At 49.5% G+C, this 20506-nt stretch overlaps 1 protein-coding gene across 1 annotated transcript in view; it reads left to right on the forward strand.

Annotated features, from left to right (window-relative positions):
* The first annotated feature begins 1845 nt into the window (after nucleotides 1–1845).
* CERS1 (ceramide synthase 1) overlaps nucleotides 1846–20506 on the forward strand; it is a 306536-nt gene continuing 287875 nt past the window's right edge. The window contains exon 1 of the mRNA XM_069649170.1: nucleotides 1846–2309. Coding sequence (XP_069505271.1) covers nucleotides 2232–2309 — 78 coding nt within the window. The 5' untranslated portion in view covers nucleotides 1846–2231. The remainder of the gene's footprint in view (nucleotides 2310–20506) is intronic.

Genomic DNA, 20506 nt, shown 5'->3' on the forward strand with positions numbered 1-20506 from the left:
TTTTCTAAGTTGCATGAATACGGACATACTCTGAATTCCTCGATATTACATCATATTTGCTTACAAAACAGCAGCGTGTTTAAAAAAAACATGTTTTGGTTCAATTCCCAGAAAATATGTTATTTTCATACTTCAAATGGGTGACCGATTTGCTTTTCGAGCTTCAGCGCCATATGCATGGCTGGAAAAGAATAACAGCCTCACGCATGGTTTTGTGTTGCGATCCGCTTGAGAGGCAGCTGATGTCACCAGCCTTCAGAGGTCGGACGGGTGGCCGATTGATGCACAACGTTGCCGCTGCTCGGCTGCACCAGGGAACTTGGAGCTGGGGGTCTTGGGGAGGGGCTGGGTAGTGATGACATGGCTGCTATGTTCCGAGCCAGCAGCAGAATGCAGTTCTACTCTATTGTACAGAAGGTGGGACGAGCATGAAAATTAAAGTAACGCATGTTGTGGTGAATAGGAGCGAGAAAGTTGTTGAAAATGAAGTTATCTTGCGGTCTGTGTAAGAGCGAAGCCCAGTACAGTTATGTCAACTCAGTGAGTCACGTGCTGCTGTCGAGGCAAGCAAGGTTCTGCAACCTGTAAAGAATATGTTGGCATCGAGAGGGAGGCCTGCCACGCAGTGTGGAGTGTGTGTACAGGCAGCAAGGGGAGGGTGTGGGACTGTTCTTTGGTCCCTGTCGGCGCTCCACTTATAGGAAGGGGCAGGATGGGGTGGTGAAGGCAGGATGAGATGGTGAGGGCAGGATGGACTGGTGAGGGCAGGAAGAAATGGTGAGAGCAGGACAAGGTGGGGGCAGGATGGAGTGGTGAGGGCAGGATGAGGTGGTGGGGCAGGATGGAGTGGTGCATGCCATGCCTGGGGAAGGCAGGGGGCTCTGTAATATGCCTCCCTGGAGGGTCGAGGGCGTGGGGGGTGGAGGGGACTGAATGCTTTGAGGCTGGTCCTTGGGCCGGGTGCTCCCTGCACACCAGCAGCCGACAGTAAGCATCGCGGTTAGGGGTCTGGGTGGGTCTGGAGGCATGTATATTTGCCATTGGCAGCTTGGGTTCTGTTTTTGGCACTTTCGGGTGACATAGGTCCCTTCTCTGTGGGTTCTTCCCATATCTAAGGCCATTGCTTTTGAAGAATATCAATAAAAATAGCTCCTGTGCCAGACTGATCCCACTTCTAAACACTGCTCCAGTGTGTGGGTCTATCGCCCCACAGAGGCGCAGTTTCCTTTCCAGGTGAGGAAGCAACACAGTTCTGTGCCTAAAATGTTTCGTGTTTTTGTAAGTCAGCCGTGCCCATGATCCTGCACTGTACGTGATTGAGAAGGTATGACATGGCAGTGTCATACCTTCTCAATCACGTACAGTGCGGGATCATGGGCACGGCTGACTTACAAAAACACGGAACATATGGCACATCTCACACAATGCATGACATGCGAAGCAGCGACGGGGATCGGCAGCCCCTCCCATCTCCCACCTGGCCCTCCCCTTAGCCCGGGAGAACACGCAGCACGCCCCATCCGCCTACCTGTCACCACCAACCAACCATTACAGAGCCAGCAGCAGCAGCCAAAGGAATCACGGGTGTGCGCGCGCATAGCCTGGAGGAGGGCACATATGCCCTTGGGCCTGGCCCGGCTGTCGCCAGTGGCGCCGGCGCCTGGGGGGGGGAAGTGAAATAAAGCAACATATGTTGCTAATTTGCCACTTGCTGCCCTGCCTACGGGCCGAGGCTGCAGTTGCTACTAGGCTAGCATTGCTAGCCTAGCAATGCGTAACATTATAAAAATGATGAATGTGGCTGGCTGACTGGTGCGTGTGGCCTGGCCTGGCTTTGCAGGAGCACTCAAGGCAAGCTATAACAAATGCAAGACTACCGCCACGGACTGCTGGTGCGGCGCCCCCTAGAGGCTGACTGATGTCAGGCAGCCGCCTGAGCTGCCTGATGCAAAAACCGGCCCTGATCACCACCATTGTGGACATGATACAAGACGACATTGTCAGCCTGATTGAAACACGCACCACCATCCCACCCCTACTGAAGGTAGTGTCTGTACTCCACTTCCTGGCCACAGGCACCTACTAGCACACAGTGTTGGAATTGGTGGTCCCACATGCCATGGAGGTAGTGTACCGCAACCGTAAGCTATACCACTCAATCAACGTGCAAATGGTATGTGACTCAAACAAGATCATCACACATTGTTGTCCCCGATTCCCCGGATCAACCCATGATTCAATGGTCCTGCGGAACTCCACGATATCACGCTACATGGAGCGACATGCAGGGCAGAGATCCTGGCTTCTCGGTGAGTCGCATGTTATGCCCATGGAAATGTGACGTGGGTAGGTGATTGAGGTATAGATGCATACTTCACCTGGCTGAGAGGGGGGGAGAGATGCATACTTCACCTGGCTGAGATGGGGGCGGGGGGGAGATGCATACTTCACCTGGCTGAGATGAGGGGGGAGAGATGCATACTTCACCTGGCTGAGATGGGGGTGGGGGAGAGATGCATACTTCACCTGGCTGAGATGGGGGGGAGATGCATACTTCACCTGCCTGAGATGGGGAGTGGGGGAGATGCATAATTCACCTGCCTGAGATGGGGGGAGAGATGCATACTTCACCTTCCTGCTTAGCACTGGCACATTCTGTGATATGCTGTGTCAACAGGCCAGTTAGTTGTTGTTGGCGAATAATAATTTCCTGCATCCCCTCTTGGGTATTGTGGGCTGTGGCTGATGGTTGAGGGGTGTCCATTATACTATACCCTCCTGCACATGTGTGGTTGGGCTGGGAGCAGCCGGCCACGAGTTTCCTGGAGATAGCCCGTGTATGCTGTTGTCGGGCTGGCTGCACGGGGAAGGGTGGGGGGAATGCAGGGGGCCAGTAGGGGGAGTGTCAAAATACACAACATCCCCTTCCTCGTCGTCCGAGATTGCTGCGGTTGCAGCTGTTTCTCCGATGGTGCTTCTTTCAGCCGATGCAGTACCTTCGGTGGGCAACACTGGCCAGATGCTGGATGTTGGTGCTGCCAGAGTGGTGGACGTGGAAGACATCAGTGGCGTGGCCTGTGCTGTGCTCTGGGACATTTCCTGTCTTTGGGTTTTCCTTGTTCCCCCTAAAGTGGAGGGCCGGTGTTGTGCCTCTTCGGCCCTGGCCTTCTTAGCAGGGGTTGCACCTGTGTCATCATTGGCGCTGTCTGATTGTGAGCCTGTGGTGGACCAAAGGAGGGAGAGGGTTAGTGATGGGTCCACGGGCATTGAGCATGCATTGTGATGGCTGCATTGCTGGATGAGTCACATTGGAGGCAGTGACATACAGGTAGTCTCACTCTTGGGTGGGTGATGCATGGAGGCATGTGGGTAGCTACAGAAACGGGGTGCATTATGCACGTGTACAAGGTGAGGCTCAGCACTGCCTGTAGGCAGTCTTGTGCTAATGTGTCTGGTGGACCCTGGTATGCATCATTGCACTTCCCATTCATCTGGACATCATCGTGGTGGTATTGGCATAGTTAGACTTGAGACACCTACCTGCATCGCCTGATGACGGGGCTCCTCTCTCAATGTCACCAACTCCCTCTATGCTCTCCATGCCTATGGTGGAGGCACATATCTCCTCCCACGGTTGTAGTTTTAGGGGCGTCTCAGCACCTCCACCAGTCGCCATGCCGATATTCCGGTTTGCTGCAAGTATGCTCCTCACGCGGAGAGTTAGATCGTCCCACCGCTTGCGGCATTGTTTGGCGGTGCGGGGTGTTGTGCGGACAGTACTGACCCTCTGGGCAACCATAGCCCAAATCGCCTTTTTCCTCAGCAGCGTCGGTCGGGTCATCTCGGTGGAGAACACGACGTCTGCATGTTCTTGGAGGGTTTCGGCCAACATTGTCAGCTCCTCCCTTGAGAAGCGCTCCTGGCGCAGCCGATCTCTGCTCTTCTTTACAACTTTTGGCATCCTGAGGTCAAAGGGGTGGTGTTGGAGGTTTGTGGAAGTTGTGGGGGTCAGATGTCTCCTGGTGACAGAGGATGGCAATGGATTGTGTTTTTAAAGATGGCCGCCGTGCTCTTTCCCGTTCCTGTGCGTTGGCGCTACTTCCGGTTCCGCTTATTTACTGTCACCGCTAATAGCGGTTCCCGCTAATTGCGGTGACCGCTAATGTCGATAGCTAGGGTGGCGGAGGTGCTATTTTCACTGCATACGATGCCGGTAAGTGGGATTTTTCGCCCTTTAGCGGCATGTCAGTGATTTCATTACCGGCATGGCGCAATGTTCGTGCCTGAGAACTCGTAATGTGCCGCTTTTAGCGGTCTCTTGCCAGCACGGACACGTTATTTGCGCCATGCCGGTAATGACCGATACTTACCGCCAGGGTCGTAATGAGGCCCAATATCTGTTCACAGTTCGAGTCCTTTTGAGTTTAATTTTGGCAGTTGCATCGCGTTTCATCTCCAATACCTTTGTGAGCAGAGAAGCGTGACCGGACAGCAAACAGCACTCGAGGGCACTTCAGGATGCTTGCGCACAGATGCGCGTGGCCCGTGCCTAAAGTACTGTGCCCGCTGTTTGTGGCTGTAGTCAGAGTGTACCTGCAGCAAAGTTCGTTTATCCAGCATTGTTTGCAGAGAAGCGTGACCGAACAGCAAACAGCACTCGAGGGCACTCTGGGATGCGCGCCTTCCTCTTCTGGGTTGGCAGTGACTGGCAGGCCTGGGCACGCTAAGATTCTCTGTGGGCTGTCCTAATCTGGATAGGTGTTTGACCTCGGGAAGAAGAAATTGTTCCCCCCCACCACACGAGCCCCTTGTTAATGTGTTACTGTACCATGAGGCACTGCATTGTTGTTAGGCACTTGGGTTGTTTGCTGCTGTAGGGGTTGTTCCGCATAGGCTGGTGTGTTATTAGGTGCTTGCAATTGCAAAAACTGCAGATGTGGAACAGACAGAGCCACGGGCGGTGAGTATGGGGCGGGACATCCATGCGCATATGGGGGCATCTGCTGATTATATGCAGCCGGTTGTCTGCTCCTGCACTCCAGTGAAAAATGCCCCATCCTCCTGCATGTCCAACACTGTCCCATATCCCCCTCCCCCGGCCCATTCCTCCAAAACTACCTCTTCCACCTCGGGTTCCTGCAAACCCCACTCTCCCATTTTGGTACACTACCGGGGGCCAGCCCTGATATTGCAGCTGAAACCAACCATTCCACCTGTAGCCACCTCCACACGCAGGTGCTGTTCGCATGTGTGCCTGGACTGCCCTGTGTTCCATCTGTGCATCTTGCAGTGCCGCTATTATCGCCTCTTCTACCAAACTTTTCACTAGCTTCTTTTGTCCCTGTTTGGTTTCCTCTGTCCGCACCCTCTGTGCTGTTTCCTTTTCCTTCTCTTTCAACAGCTTGCAATGATGTACAATTATGGACTGTATCTCCTCCCACCCCTTTGCCTCAATCCCCACTATTTTGTTGAGAGCTTTCTGAACCTCCTTTGGGAGCCCTTTTTTAACCACACAATAGAAAAATGGGATCAATCGATCCCATGACTCACCCATTTCTGCCCTCCACATCTCTTGCATCTGTAAAATGTATTGGGCGCGGGCGGTTCTTATCATCCTGCATGGTGTGTTGCATTATTGACTGAAGATCCGGTGTGTCCATGTAGGCGCATCATAGCACCGCCCAAAGCCTTGCCCAGATGTCATTGAAGGGGTACCATCATGGCTGTCATCCCCTAGTCCCAGCCCAGGATACCCTGCCGGCGCCCAAATCTCACCTGCTTGATCTCCGAATATGACAACAAACACACTTTTCAAATCATCCACGGCCAACGTTATACCTGCTGTCTGTTTTTCAAACTTGTAAATCCACCTTCCCACCCGAGCTGTGAAGGGCAACAGCACCTTGATCAAATTATTCCCCCCAATCCAGTCTTAACCTTACCAATTCCTCCTGTGTCCTCCTCAACGCTTCTTCCAACTCCTTTTGTGACTTACAATCTGGGCACCCCTGTGCTTGAGTGTGGGCGGCTGCAGACGCTATAGGGTTTGGGAGATTCTGATACTGGGCATGTGATGACTGAGGGGGAGGAGCAGTGGCAGGCAAGAGGACATAGGTTGGGTTTGTATACCCTGATGCTGCGCGGGTGGGGTAACATCCTAATGGGGGCTGGTCTGTGTCTTGTGGCATCTGTACCGCTGGTGCCATTTCTGGTGGGGTATGGAGTGGTTTATAGTCATAATGTCGACAACAAAAATGTTGACAGTCAAAAAGTCGAAAAAAAAATGTCAAAAAAAAAAATGTCGACTTTTTTTTCAATGCATTTTTTTTTCGAAATGGGGGTTCCCCCCCCAGCCCCCCTTTTTTTTTAATTTTTCCCTTTTTCTTTAGTCCCGAACCCCTAAAATAAATATATAATTAAAAAAAACGAAAGTCGACATTTTTTTTTTCGACATTTTTTTGTCGACATTTTTGTCTGTCGACATTTTTTTTTTCGACATTTTTTTGTCGACATTTTTGTCTGTCGACATTTTTTTTTCGAAATTATGACTGCCCACCGTATGGAGTACCTGAATGGAAGGGTTGGTGGGTGTGGTCTGTGTCAGGGCACACGATAGAGGTGGTTCTGCTTCTGTTAAGGCATGGCCAGGCAGTACATCTAAATCCTCTATCATTTTCCACTTCCTTACTATTATTCAATTTCTTTTCCTTATACTGTGCCGCTAAAAAGGTATACTTATGGCCTAAAACATCTTTGTTGTTTGTACCCTGTTCTGGAAATGGTTTTAACCTCCCCCTTGTTTCGGCAACCCACTCCAGATGATATTTCATGATCTTGTCCTACAATGGAAGGGCTGTGCACATTTACTTGAATTGGGTGGCTGGCTCCATGGTATCTGCCCCCCGTTAGATAGTTATTAAACACCTTTCTAATATTTGAGGTTCTGATCCAGCGGTACCTGGTCATCCCGTTCCAATATCCCACCGTTCCCCATGTCACACGCCACACCCTCACACTTTGCTCTGGTGCCATACCAACACGCCCCCTGCTCTCTCACACACACACACCCTCTACAGCGTCACTTCACTCTGCTCCAAATAAGCCTCCATAGCGAACAAACCTGGACCCGTCCTTGATCCACACCAATACAATAACAATATCAATACAAACACACCAAAAGACTACATTTCGTTCCCACACCCCCTTTACATTGGGTGGGAGATCCCAGGCCCACTCAATATATGGAGCCTCTACCCTCATTTCTCTTTTCGTCTTAGTTATACAGCGCTGTCTTCTTCCCCCAAACGGAGAAGATCCTGTTACTCCGTTATTCTCTTTACTCCATTTAATAATAAGAAGAAATATGGCAAAAAACATGTGGTCTCCCTGCTTGACACCCACACCTCAGTAACTGTGTCACCACTCTCCTACACATCCACCAACAGTCATGCTTTCTCCCAAACCCACATTGCTTTCGCTCACAAAATGTGTGCTCACATCTATGTGCTCTCCCGAATTCCTCCATCATGGGGTCTCATCAATGGCCTGCACAATCTGGGAGTAGCATCCCGCTCCAAGGAACAGACAGGAATTCTGGCAACACGGCTCCTGCAAACCTCTCTAGGTAGCGCACAGGGGCTGGTCACTTCAGGTGGGCACGGCCCCTCTGGATGTGTGGCCAAGAATCATCCATCCCTACAGAGAGTCTGGAATCACATCACTGTCACCACATGTGTAGGGAAGACCACCAGACAACCAGAAAAAATAAAACAATCCTCTGAGGAAAAAGGCTCAGTGCACCTCTTGCATGGATAACAAGTTTTATTTTGTATACAAAAAGGAAAAAGGTGACGGAGGGTGCCTCACAACCCAACTGCCATGGAGCACACTGAGTTAGTTCAAAGCAAGCAAGGCATCTTAAATAATATTGTCATCACTCACAATATACAGTATTAATTCATCACCTCCCTACGTACATACTACCAGTCCCGTATAGTACCTCGACCGATTGGCCGCATCTAATCTCTTCCAGCCTGCTGACACATTATCCTCAACTTTGACAACTTGGGTTATATTTACATGATTGGCGAGCATCAGAGAATGCCATGACTGAACCATGTGATGTGCACCTCGTTGTTGACATGAGCTCAGTGGATACTTTCGAGGTCAAATTGTCCTTCTGGAATAAAGTAGCGCTTCTCGTGATCCCAGGCATACAGGTGTCCACGCCATGTCTCCCCGACGCAGAACTAGAGTTGTTGCCATCACCCCTTGCACCTTGTAGCACAAATCACAGGACATCGTGCTCTGTGCTCCCCCCTTGCAAGCTGCCCCTCTCAGACGTTTTACCTGGGCCTCTCCAGGACCACACTAATCAGCCAAATTGTGAAGGATTTAGGGGTTCTGTTTGTGGGCATCTGGCAGTTCAAATGGGACGACTATTATTCTGGAGGGCGCTAGTGCCCTATATCTGGGATGGGTTGTTTTGGCAGAGCAGGACCTCTGCCCCAGCTTTCATGAGTTTGTCTTTGGTTTGTCCCTACCCGTGTCCAGTCATTCACATTCCTTTCTGGTTTTGCAGGCCTGCAACATGGTACAATTATATTTTATCTATCAGGACTGAAGGCTTTCTTGTTCGGCTCCTTTACTGTGGAATGGGATGGGAAAGTGATTTGGGACTCATCACCATAGTGCGTTGCTTCAACTGCGCCCTGTGGCAAACTAGGCCTCACTTTAATATGGTGGTGCTTCAGAGTTTCCCGCGGCGGGGCCTGGCTGTTACGTTACTCTTTATCGTCTCTACATGAGTGTGGTATACTAAACACACACACACACCTATATACCAGGGCATACTTAAAATTCCACAATTTACCACACAACTACTCCACATGTTACCCCTACTTTGCACGTTTCACCCCCATGCAGTCGCACACATCTAATTCTGTGCGCACTTAACATATTTTCCTCAACCTAATTCGCTTGGGAGGGCTTGGGAGCTGGACATGCATCTCAACACACTCCTGGTTTGGGCCTCAGCTATGCAACGTTAGACCAGCATAGCAGCGACAGCCACACTTTGCCCCACTGTCCCCATCTCGCACCAGCACCTCACAACTTCCAACCGAGCTCCTGCCCTAGGAGCTCTCCACCCGCCGCCCCCCCTTCGTAACTTAACGTGCAATCAATAATTGTCATGGTCATGAAGTCAGGGGGACAGGCATGCAGGGGTTGCATGCACAGGAGACCTGGGTAGACACTGCCCTGGCACCTTTGGCACCAGGCTCATGAACAAAAGTAAACAAGAACATCCATTTAACACCAAAAAGCTTTTATTATGGACATAGCACTTCAGATGCATTAACCTTGAACATTCCATCCATTAAGCAGGATGCATTAACCTTCAACATTCCATCCATTAGGGCAGCCCCAAGTGTATTCTTGGGTGTCGCTGCTAATGGATTGCCTTCACACGTGCTCACTCTCTAGGAGTGGCAGGGTGTGGCTGGTAAGCCGGCTCTAATGAGCGTGCCCACGATCTATAAGCTGTCCCGATCCTCAAGACAGACGCTTCGCGTTATTCTGCACTTGCAAGCAGCGTAACGCTCACTGTCGCCCGAGGTCAGACTTACCTTTGAAGATTCTGCTTCCTGGACATCCTGCTTCCTGCCAGCATACTTACCAACTGGGGGAAGCTGTTCGAACCTGCACATCTCTTCGGCGAACCAAGTATTCATCTTTACACTTTCCGGAACGCCAATATCTTCATCTTGGCACCGCAGCACGACATGCACCATCATCAACAGCAGCGCCTGCAAGGAAAAACAGAAGTCAAGGTTAGACATTGAAAAAACAGTCAGTTTAAGGTTGCGCTTCGCCATACTTTGCGCTTTCCTTAAACCATCACTTACCTGCTGTCGAACAATGCGGTAGCATCCATCTTCCATCCAGCCGCGTCTCGCGTCTCACAGCTGCATTGAGGCCGCATTTCCATCTAAGGGAAAAAAACCGAAGAGAGACATCATTGCGGGCATAAATAGGAGCAACAAATAAAGACATTAAATAGAATGAACAGCATCACAAGAGCTCAAGAAAGTGTCATGATTCCTGCCCCTAATGTCCCCAGCCCTCCAAGATGTCAGGCTGGAGCCAGGCCACGATCACCTACATGGCCCTCAAGGGCCTCTCCATCCCTCCAAAGACCCACTTGGAGTCAGACTTGGCGCTTGTGGCACCAGACTCACTCACTCCCATAGGATAACATTGGGGATTGGACTTATAGTGCATTGATGGGGACAAGATGGATGCCCCCACATATTTCGGTTCCCAGAACTGCATGTGCAGTCTGGTCTTTTGGGTGTGGTTCAGCCCAGAGACACCTGGGATACCCAGAGACTATTTAAGCCATGCCCAGGCTGAGAAACATGCTTTGTGTTTTCTGCACCTGCAGCGTGACACTCACAAGACCACCGTTAGGAACAGCCTTACCTTGCCCATCATTCATCACTCCTTCTGTTCTGCAGACATCTTCGGCGGTGTCATTCCCATCCCGGCACACCGCTTCCTAAGGAAAAGGGAAAAGAACAGAAAAAAGGCATTAGTAAGCATTCTGCAAATCTTCACTTGTTTTTAAACACTGTACGAGCTTCAAACACTTACCTAAATCCCAGTTGCTCTGGGGGAACTCTGTCTCCGGAACTCTGTCTCCAGAGGAGACAGCAGCAGTTACGTCTGTACTGTGGAAGGTCAGGTCATTTCCTTAAAGAGTGCCCTGTGAAGCCACCGAGGAGGACGGTAGGGGCCATGGACAAGGACGATATCATCAAGGAATCGGAAAACTCCCCAGGCCGGCAAGTGTAGGGGTACACTTGTCGAGCAAAGAAAGTGAACTACAGACCTCCTATTTTGCACTATCTGTGGTCTTGATCAATCACCAACAACCATCTCGGATGCACGCAGTAAGAGCGTACATAGACAGTGGAGCCGTTGGGAATTACATCGACCAGGATCTTGTGGCAAATATGGGGCTTCCGTTATGTCCTAAATCAACCACCGACACTGTAACCACTGTCGACGGCATGGAAATAGCTTCTGGTCCAGTATCCCAATGCACTGCAGCTGTAACCCTTCTGTGCCAGGATGGACACCAAGAATCTATCGTTTTCGACCTCATTAAGGCACCACAGTTCCGGTTGATTTTGGGAATGTCATGGTTGGTAGCTCAGAATCCTCGAATCGATTGGCGAGCAAAAGAATTGGCCTTTCCCGAGACTTGCGCCCACACATGTTATCTCCAAGAGAAACCACCAATAGACACCAGAACCTCCACGCTTGCGACTGTGGCAATCGGCACCCTACCAAGTGAATACCAGGACTTTCAAGATGTCTTTCAGAAAGAACAGGCTAATACCCTGCCACCGCATAGACCATACTATTGCCAAATCGACCTGATACCCGGCGCACAAATCCCTTGTGGGCGAATTTACGCACTCACGGAACCAGAAAACCAGCACCTGAAGGCCTATCTTGACCAATACCTGGCCAGCGGGTTCATCCGTCCCTCGAAGTCTCCAGCAGCCAGTCCTCTATTCTTCGTACCGAAAAAGGAGGGGGGCATGAGAACATGCATCGACTATCGCGCACTGCACCAGATTACCGTAAAAAAACGCTACTGTCATGATCTCTGCTTCCAAAAGGTCAGGGTTTTCCCAACTCCCTTGGAAGCAGATCCATAACCCAGGTTCCGAGTGCCAACCAGTCCCAATTGGGACCTTTTGGACCCAGTCCTGGCGCCAGTGGCACCAGGCTCATAAATATGCCCAGTCCCAGCGCTGGAAGCACCGGGCTCATAATTCTTGGGTGGACTTACCTGCAGCAGACCATGCTGCTTACTTGCCTGCCAGTTGAGCCTCTGATCCTCTTCTGTTTGGAACTACTTTTCCTGTTGGGTGGGGCAGGAGCCACTCCCTAGATTCAGAACACTGGAACTCTTCTGGAAAGCAGGAACTCTTTTCTTACCTAGGCGTGGCTGTGGAAGGAGACACCTAAGCACTACAGGAGGCTATTTAAACCACACCCGATGGATGAATCTTGCTTTGCGTTATTCTGCATCCTCTGCAGCAGAACGCTCATCGTGTCTTCTGCATCTGATCCTGGGCCTAAGGAAAAAGGCTTACCATCCTGAATCCAGTCTTCAGCAACACCTATAAAGACAAGAAAGAACAGGTTAGCATTACGGTCTTCAGTGACAGCTCTTCACTTACCTGGTCCATCGGCTGTCACCAACGCCTCGCGCTGCATTCCGGCATCTGAAAGACAAAGGTTTACCTACTCTTCGTGCGCTCCGGAGGTCTTCACACTGCATTCCGGCATCTGAAAGACAAAAGCTTACCAACTCTTCGCACGCTCCGGAGGCCTTCGGCGCTGCATCCCGCATCTGAAAGACAAAACAAGGTGCGTTTAAAGACATTGGGGAACTTTAATACTCACGTGCCATTACTCCTTTCCACATCTAACCCAGTGGGTATTCCGGCACCCTGCAGCCGCTCCGAACTTGTACCTGCAAAATAAAAAGACAGTTAGAGCGCATCGTGAAGCAGGCAACAAGCGCTTACTTACGTGCTTCCAGGCGCTTCTATTCATCACACGGGCTCCATCTTCAACTCACTTCAGCCCGTCATCCGCCATCGCCGGAACCTTGCAAAACAAGAGACATCATTACTAAAGACTTTAAAAACATTAGGATTACTCGAAACTTACCGTTCGTGCAGTAAACGACGGACAGCAGTCCTCTGAAGTCAAGAGGCCTGCTCCCCTTATCCAGTGAAGAAACTGGTTACAGCACCCTGCCCCGAGGCAGATGGAGAGCACGGCGTTCACTTACCTAAGGTGAGAGCGTTAACCTTTGGGGTTCTACAGGAGAAGAGAAAGGGAAGAAGAGAGAGACATTCAATAACCCAGTTCCTTAATCCCATATTTTCTATCTGCAGACATCTTACCCTTCGAGTCAGACATACAGTGCACAGAGGTCCAGCCCAAAGAGCCAGCCGTGTGTTACACATCACCTTTGAAGATACGGTATACGCCCAGTCAAGACCGGCGCCTCTACGGGAATCAGGTGAGCGTTACAGAACGCAAAGCCTACCACAAAACTCCCGTCCAGGCGCTATGGAAACCTCGGATACCGACCAGCTAGCCCAGTTACTTGGGGAACTAAGGGCAGAAGTGCATGCAGCCCGTCAGGAAACGAACGCTCTAAGAAGGGAACTGATTATTTCCAAGGAGCGAACAGATGATCTCGCTAGACAATTGCTACAGTCACAAGCCGGACAGACCCCGTTACCCGCATCTGGGGGAAATCTTCCTTCTACATCCTCTATGAATCCAGTGCAGATCAACCTACCTGGGAATGTACCTCTGGCTCCGCCAGAACGATTTTCTGGTGACCCAAAGAGGTTTGCAGTATTTATCAATCAGTGCCGGTTGCATTTCATATGCCGGCCAGCAGCCTTTCCAACTGATCAAGCTAAAGTAGCTTTCGTGCTTTCGTACCTTAGTGGCAATGCGGCAGACTGGTCGATCCCTCTAGTAAATCAAGATGATCCGGTCCTCCATGATTTTCAAGCTTTTCAGCTCAGTATGGAAAAACTGTTCGCAAGACATTCACAGGGGCAGGCCTTGGACAATGAGCTTCTTTTGTTGCAACAAGGTAATCAAGACCTTTTGGCTTATATTGCGTCTTTCAACAGACTGATAGTGGAAACTCAATGGCCTGAGGACAAAAGGATTACGCTGTTTTATAGAGGTCTACGTCGAGAGCTCAAAGATGTGTTAGCCCAAGTAGTGAATCCCCCACAAGATTGTTCGGACTATATAGACTTAGTCGTTCAAATAGATCACAGACTGCAGAACAGGAAGGCCGATCGTTCCAAGTTTGATGCTCGAGTATTTTCCAAACCGCCAACTCCTTCCAAAGGAGTAGACTCCGGGGAACCCATGCAAATAGGGGGTCTGAAAGGTCCTCTAACACAAAAGGAGCGGGAAAGGAGAAAACAGTTGCAATTATGCCTCTATTGCGGAAACTCAGGGCACTTTCTTCGAGACTGTCCGGTGAAACCTGCCAAGAAGGCAGTAGGAGCGGCAGTTACCAAAGTTACAAACTCTGAGCAGGGAAACAACCTCGCCCGACAAGAATAGAGGTCCTCTTGCCGAGCGTGAAAACCAGTTCCGTGACCTCGCATTTCGTGATACCTATGGTCCTCATTAGCCCTGATAATCCGGATCGATTACATGCAATTGAAGCTTACGTCGACAGCGGTGCCATCGGCAATTATGTGGATCATGAAATGGTTTTGAGGATGAATCTAACTCTTTGTCCCAAGGCTGTAAAGGACGTCATTACTACTGTGGATGGTACGGAGATAGCCTCCGGGCCAGTAACGCATACCACTCAAGAGGTGACGCTAGTAAGTCAAGATGGACACCATGAGAAGATCGTGTTCGATGTGATCAAGGCCCCTCAGTTTCAGATTATTCTAGGAATACCTTGGTTAGAGAAACACAATCCTCTGATCGATTGGCGAGCAAGAACGATCCAGTTTCCAGAATGTGTCTCTACTTGTCACCCTCCACCTGGTGTTGCACTGGCAGCAATTTCTTCAGAGACTCCCCAGTTACCTCCCGAATACCTAGAATACCAAGATGTTTTCCGGAAGGATCAGGCTAACTCTCTACCTCCTCATAGGTCTTATGACTGCCAGATAGACCTGATACCTGGATCTACTCCTCCTTGTAGTAGAATTTATGCCCTCACCGATCCTGAGAACCTTCACCTTCGACAATACCTGGATCAATACCTGGCAAATGGGTTTATTCGTCCTTCCAAGTCCCCTGCTTCTTCAGCTTTGTTCTTCGTTCCAAAAAAGGAAGGAGACCTTAGAACTTGTATAGATTATCGCTCCCTGAACCAGATCACCGTTAAGAATAGATATCCGTTACCTTTGATCCCTGAACTCCTGGACCAAGTCAGAAAAGCATGCATATATACAAAGCTGGATCTTAGAGGAGCTTACCACTTGGTACGAGTAAAAGAGGGCGAAGAATGGAAGACGGCCTTCCGCACCAAGTATGGGCTATTTGAATATCAGGTCATGCCCTTCGGACTTTGCAATGCCCCGGCCGCCTTTCAATATTTTATGAACGATGTCCTCAGAGAGCTCATAGATGTGTGTGTTGTTGTTTACATTGACGACATCCTCGTTTATTCTTCATCGGAATCTGAACATCGGAAACACGTGAAAATGGTCCTCGAAAGATTGCGTCAACACAAACTTTTCGCTAAGTTGGAAAAATGTGTTTTCAACGTGACTGAAGTTGAATTCTTGGGATTCATATTATCACCTGGCGGAGTGCGTATGGATTCAAAGAAGGTCGATGCAGTTCTCAAATGGCCATCACCATCCTCCGTAAAAGGTGTGCAAAGCATGTTAGGCTTCGCTAACTTTTACCGCAGGTTTATCCCCGAATTCTCTCGAATAGTCCAGCCCATCACTGCCTTGTTAAAGAAAAACAAACGTTTTGAATGGTCTACCGAGGCGGAACAAGCTTTCCAGGATTTGAAGACTAAATTTATCTCTGCACCAATCTTAAAACACCCTCGCCCCGAACTCCCCTACATCGTGGAAACTGATGCTTCAAGCCTTGCCATGGGGGCAGTTCTATCACAAAAGGACCCGGTAACCAATCAGTTGCATCCCGTGGCATTTTGGTCCCGCAAATTCTCGCCTCCTGTAATCAATTACACGATTACTGACAAGGAACTTCTGGCTATCAAGTCTGCCTTTAAGGCTTGGCGGCATTATCTGCTGGGGGCCCGACACACCGTTACTGTGATTACGGATCACCGAAACCTGCAATATTTGAAAACCGCAAAAGCCCAATCCTCTAGACAACTCCGTTGGGCATTATTCTTTGCCGAGTTTGACTTCATAATTACCTATCGACCTGGTACAAAGAACGGTAAAGCTGATGCCCTTTCTCGGGTGGGAGTGGAAGAACACTTGATCAACCCTAAACCTGTACCAATCATTCCCGAACAAAGAATTCTGGGTGTAATCGCCACAGAATCCATAGAGGAAGTTAAGGATAAAGCCAGGCAACTTGTAACTCCAGCAGACATACAGAATTGGCATCTGCAGGGAAAGGACTTTGCTGTAAAGGACAACTTATTGTATTTCCAAGAACGATTATACCTACCCAGCACAGATTTACAGAAAAAAGTCATCTCTTGTTATCACGATTCTTTAATGGAAGGACATCCCGGTATGGCCAAGACCTCAGAAAAGATCAAGCGCTACTTCTGGTGGCCGTCTTGGAAAAAAGATATCAGAGACTTTATAATGTCCTGTGGAGTATGCGCCCAAAACAAGAGTCAAAAGGAAAGACCAGCAGGCCTCTTACACCCTATTGACATCCCACCTCGCCCTTGGCATACGCTTTCTATGGACTTCATCACCGATCTACCTCCATGCTCCGGATACAATACGATTCTAGTAATCGTGGACTTATTCTCCAAGATAGCGCATTTCATTCCGCTCAAAGGCTTGCCAACAGCAGCAACTCTGGCCCGAGAATTTCTCGAAAACATCGTCCGACTGCACGGTTTTCCTTCGGTTCTAATTTCGGATCGAGGTAGTCAATTTATTTCTCATTTTTGGCGAAGTTGCTGTCGGTCGGCTCAAATTGATGTGAGACTATCGACCAGTCACCACCCTCAGACCGACGGACAAACCGAGAGGACCAATTAAACTCTGGAACAGTATTTACGCTGCATGCTGCAACAAACGGAAAAAACTTGGAAAGACATCCTTTGGATAGCCGAATATGCCTACAATAACTTTGTCCATTCGGGAACTGGGAAAACCCCGTTTTTTCTTTTGTACGGCAGTCACCCTCGAACCTCGGAGTTGGATCCCCTCCAAGATCTTGAAACACCAGCAGTAGACTACCTGCATTCTACAATCACCCAAGCCTTTAAGGAAGCTGTTTCTCACCTTCAAAGGGCTAAAGAACAATACAAGAAAGGAGCAGATCAACATCGGAAGGAAGCCCCTCAATATCAAGTAGGGGATCAAGTCTGGTTATCCACCAAATATCTACCTCTAAAAGGGCCACGCACATTCAACCCAAGATACCTTGGTCCCTGTTCCATCACTACCATAGTAAACCCAGTAGCGGTCAAGTTGGACTTGCCCCCGCACATGAAGATACATCCGGTCTTCCACGTCTCTCTATTAAAACCTGTGCAACCTCAAACCCGACTAACTAAATCTCCAAAACCTATCCTAGTTGATGGAGAACTCGAGTTTGAAGTCAAAAGCATTCTGGACTCCAAGATCTCCAAATCTAAACTATTTTACCTAATTGACTGGAAAGGCTACGGCCCCCAAGAGAGATCCTGGGAACCTGCTGAATATGTCCACGCTCCTCGCCTAATCAAAAGATTTCACCGAACATTTCCTGACAAGCCAAAACCCCCGGAGAAGCCCGGTTTGGGAGGGGCCTTGAGGGGGGGGTACTGTCATGATCTCTGCTTCCAAAAGGTCAGGGTTTTCCCAACTCCCTTGGAAGCAGATCCATTACCCAGGTTCCGAGTGCCAACCAGTCCCAATTGGGACCTTTTGGACCCAGTCCTGGCGCCAGTGGCACCAGGCTCATAAATATGCCCAGTCCCAGTGCTGGAAGCGCCGGGCTCATAATGCTTGGGTGGACTTACCTGCAGCAGACCATGCTGCTTACTTGCCTGCCAGTTGAGCCTCTGATCCTCTTCTGTTTGGAACTACTTTTCCTGTTGGGTGGGGCAGGAGCCACTCCCTAGATTCAGAACACTGGAACTCTTCTGGAAAGCAGGAACTCTTTTCTTACCTAGGCGTGGCTGTGGAAGGAGACACCTAAGCACTACAGGAGGCTATTTAAACCACACCCGATGGATGAATCTTGCTTTGCGTTATTCTGCATCCTCTGCAGCAGAACGCTCACCGTGTCTTCTGCATCTGATCCTGGGCCTAAGGAAAAAGGCTTACCATCCTGAATCCAGTCTTCAGCAACACCTATAAAGACAAGAAAGAACAGGTTAGCATTACGGTCTTCAGTGACAGCTCTTCACTTACCTGGTCCATCGGCTGTCACCAACGCCTTGCGCTGCATTCCGGCAGCTGAACGACAAAGGCTTACCTACTCTTCGTGCGCTCCGGAGGTCTTCACACTGCATTCCGGCATCTGAAAGACAAAAGCTTACCAACTGTTCGCACGCTCCGGAGGCCTTCGGCGCTGCATCCCGCATCTGAAAGACAAAACAAGGTGCGTTTAAAGACATTGGGGAACTTTAATACTCACGTGCCATTACTCCTTTCCACATCTAACCCAGTGGGTATTCCGGCACCCTGCAGCCGCTCCGAACTTGTACCTGCAAAATAAAAAGACAGTTAGAGCGCATCGTGAAGCAGGCAACAAGCGCTTACTTACGTGCTTCCAGGCGCTTCTATTCATCACACGGGCTCCATCTTCAACTCACTTCAGGCCGTCATCCGCCATCGCCGGAACCTTGCAAAACAAGAGACATCATTACTAAAGACTTTAAAAACATTAGGATTACTCGAAACTTACCGTTCGTGCAGTAAACGAAGGACAGCAGTCCTCTGAAGTCAAGAGGCCTGCTCCCCTTATCCAGTGAAGAAACTGGTTATAGCACCCTGCCCCGAGGCAGATGGAGAGCACGGCGTTCACTTACCTAAGGTGAGAGCGTTAACCTTTGGGGTTCTACAGGAGAAGAGAAAGGGAAGAAGAGAGACATTCAATAACCCAGTTCCTTAATCCCATATTTTCTATCTGCAGACATCTTACCCTTCGAGTCAGACATACAGTGCACAGAGGTCCAGCCCAAAGAGCCAGCCGTGTGTTACACATCACCTTTGAAGATACGGTATACGCCCAGTCAAGAACGGCGCCTCTACGGGAATCAGGTGAGCGTTACAGCTACCCCCTGCCACTGATCCCTGAATTGCTTCATCAAGTCAAAGATGCCCACATCTACACAAAACTAGACCTGAGGGGGGCATATCACCTTGTTCGCGTAAAACAGGGGGACAAATGGAAAACTGATTTTTGCACCAAATACGGCTTGTACGAATATCAAGTAATGCCCTTTGGCCTTTGCAAAGCGTCTGTTGCATTTCAATACTTCATGAACGATGTCCTACGGGAATTGATTGATGTCTGTGCTCTAGTGTACATCGACGATATCCTAGTATATTCCGTATAAACGCAGGACCACGTTAAACACGTCCGATCCGTATTGGAGAAACTCTGTCAACACCAGCTCTACGCCAAGCTCAAAAAGTGCTCATTCCACATTTCCGAGGTGGAATTCCTGGGCTTTAATCTCAGCCCGAATGGAATCCGAATGGATGTACACAAGGTAGATCCTATCCTGAACTGGCCATCCCCAAATTCATTCAAGAGGGTTCAAAGTATGCTGGGTTTTGCAAACTTCTACCGCCGGTTCATCCCAGGATTTTCGCAAATCGTGCATCCCATCACGTCATTACTAAGGAAAAGCAACAAAAAGTTCCAGTGGACAACAGAAGCTGAGGAGGCTTTCCAGGAACTCAAAGCAAGATTCACATCTGCCCCAATCTTACGCCACCCTCGCCCTGATCTCCCATACCTGGTGGAAACGGACGCCTCAAGCATGGCTATGGGAGACGTCCTCTCACAAATGGACCGCGAAACGGTCAATTTACACACTGTTGCCTTCTGGTCGCGTAAATTCACACCCCCTGAACTCAATTATGCTATCACAGACAAAGAACTCCTGGCCATTAAGTCAGGCGACTACCTCTTGGGCGCCAGACACACAATCACCGTAATAACTGACCGCTGGAACCTTTAGTACCTAAAAACGGCAAAGGCCCAAACCTCACGACAACTACGTTGTGCTCTTTTTTTTGCTGAATATGACTACGTAATTACATTTCGACCAGGGGTGAAAAACGGGAAGGCTGATGCCCTTTCCTGTATGGGGGTGGAAGAGCAAGGGTATCAGACCCCTGACCCAATAGCAATCATCCCGAGTGACAAGCTCCTAGGAATCACAGCAACCATAACTCAGAAAGAATTACATGAAGAAATCCAAAACCTGATGGGTCCGCAGCAATTACAAGCGTGGAGTGCACAAGGAGACCATCACATGATAAAAGATCAGTTGCCCTACTTCAGGAATCGTTTATTCTTACCAAACCAAGAACTACGAGAACAAGTCATGTCCGGTTATCATGATTCCTTGATCGAGGGCCACCCCGGAATCGCTAAAACCCTAGCCAAGGTAAAACGAAATTATTGGTGGCCCACGTGGCGTAAAGACATTATCCAATTCATCCTATCTTGTGGAGTGTGTGCTCAAAATAAGTCTTCCAAGCAGAAACCGGCTGGGCTATTACAACCATTGGAAATC

This window comes from Ambystoma mexicanum, chromosome 1p, assembly GCF_040938575.1.
Source record: "Ambystoma mexicanum isolate Mex_15411 chromosome 1p, UKY_AmexF1_1, whole genome shotgun sequence".
NCBI lineage: Eukaryota > Metazoa > Chordata > Amphibia > Caudata > Ambystomatidae > Ambystoma > Ambystoma mexicanum.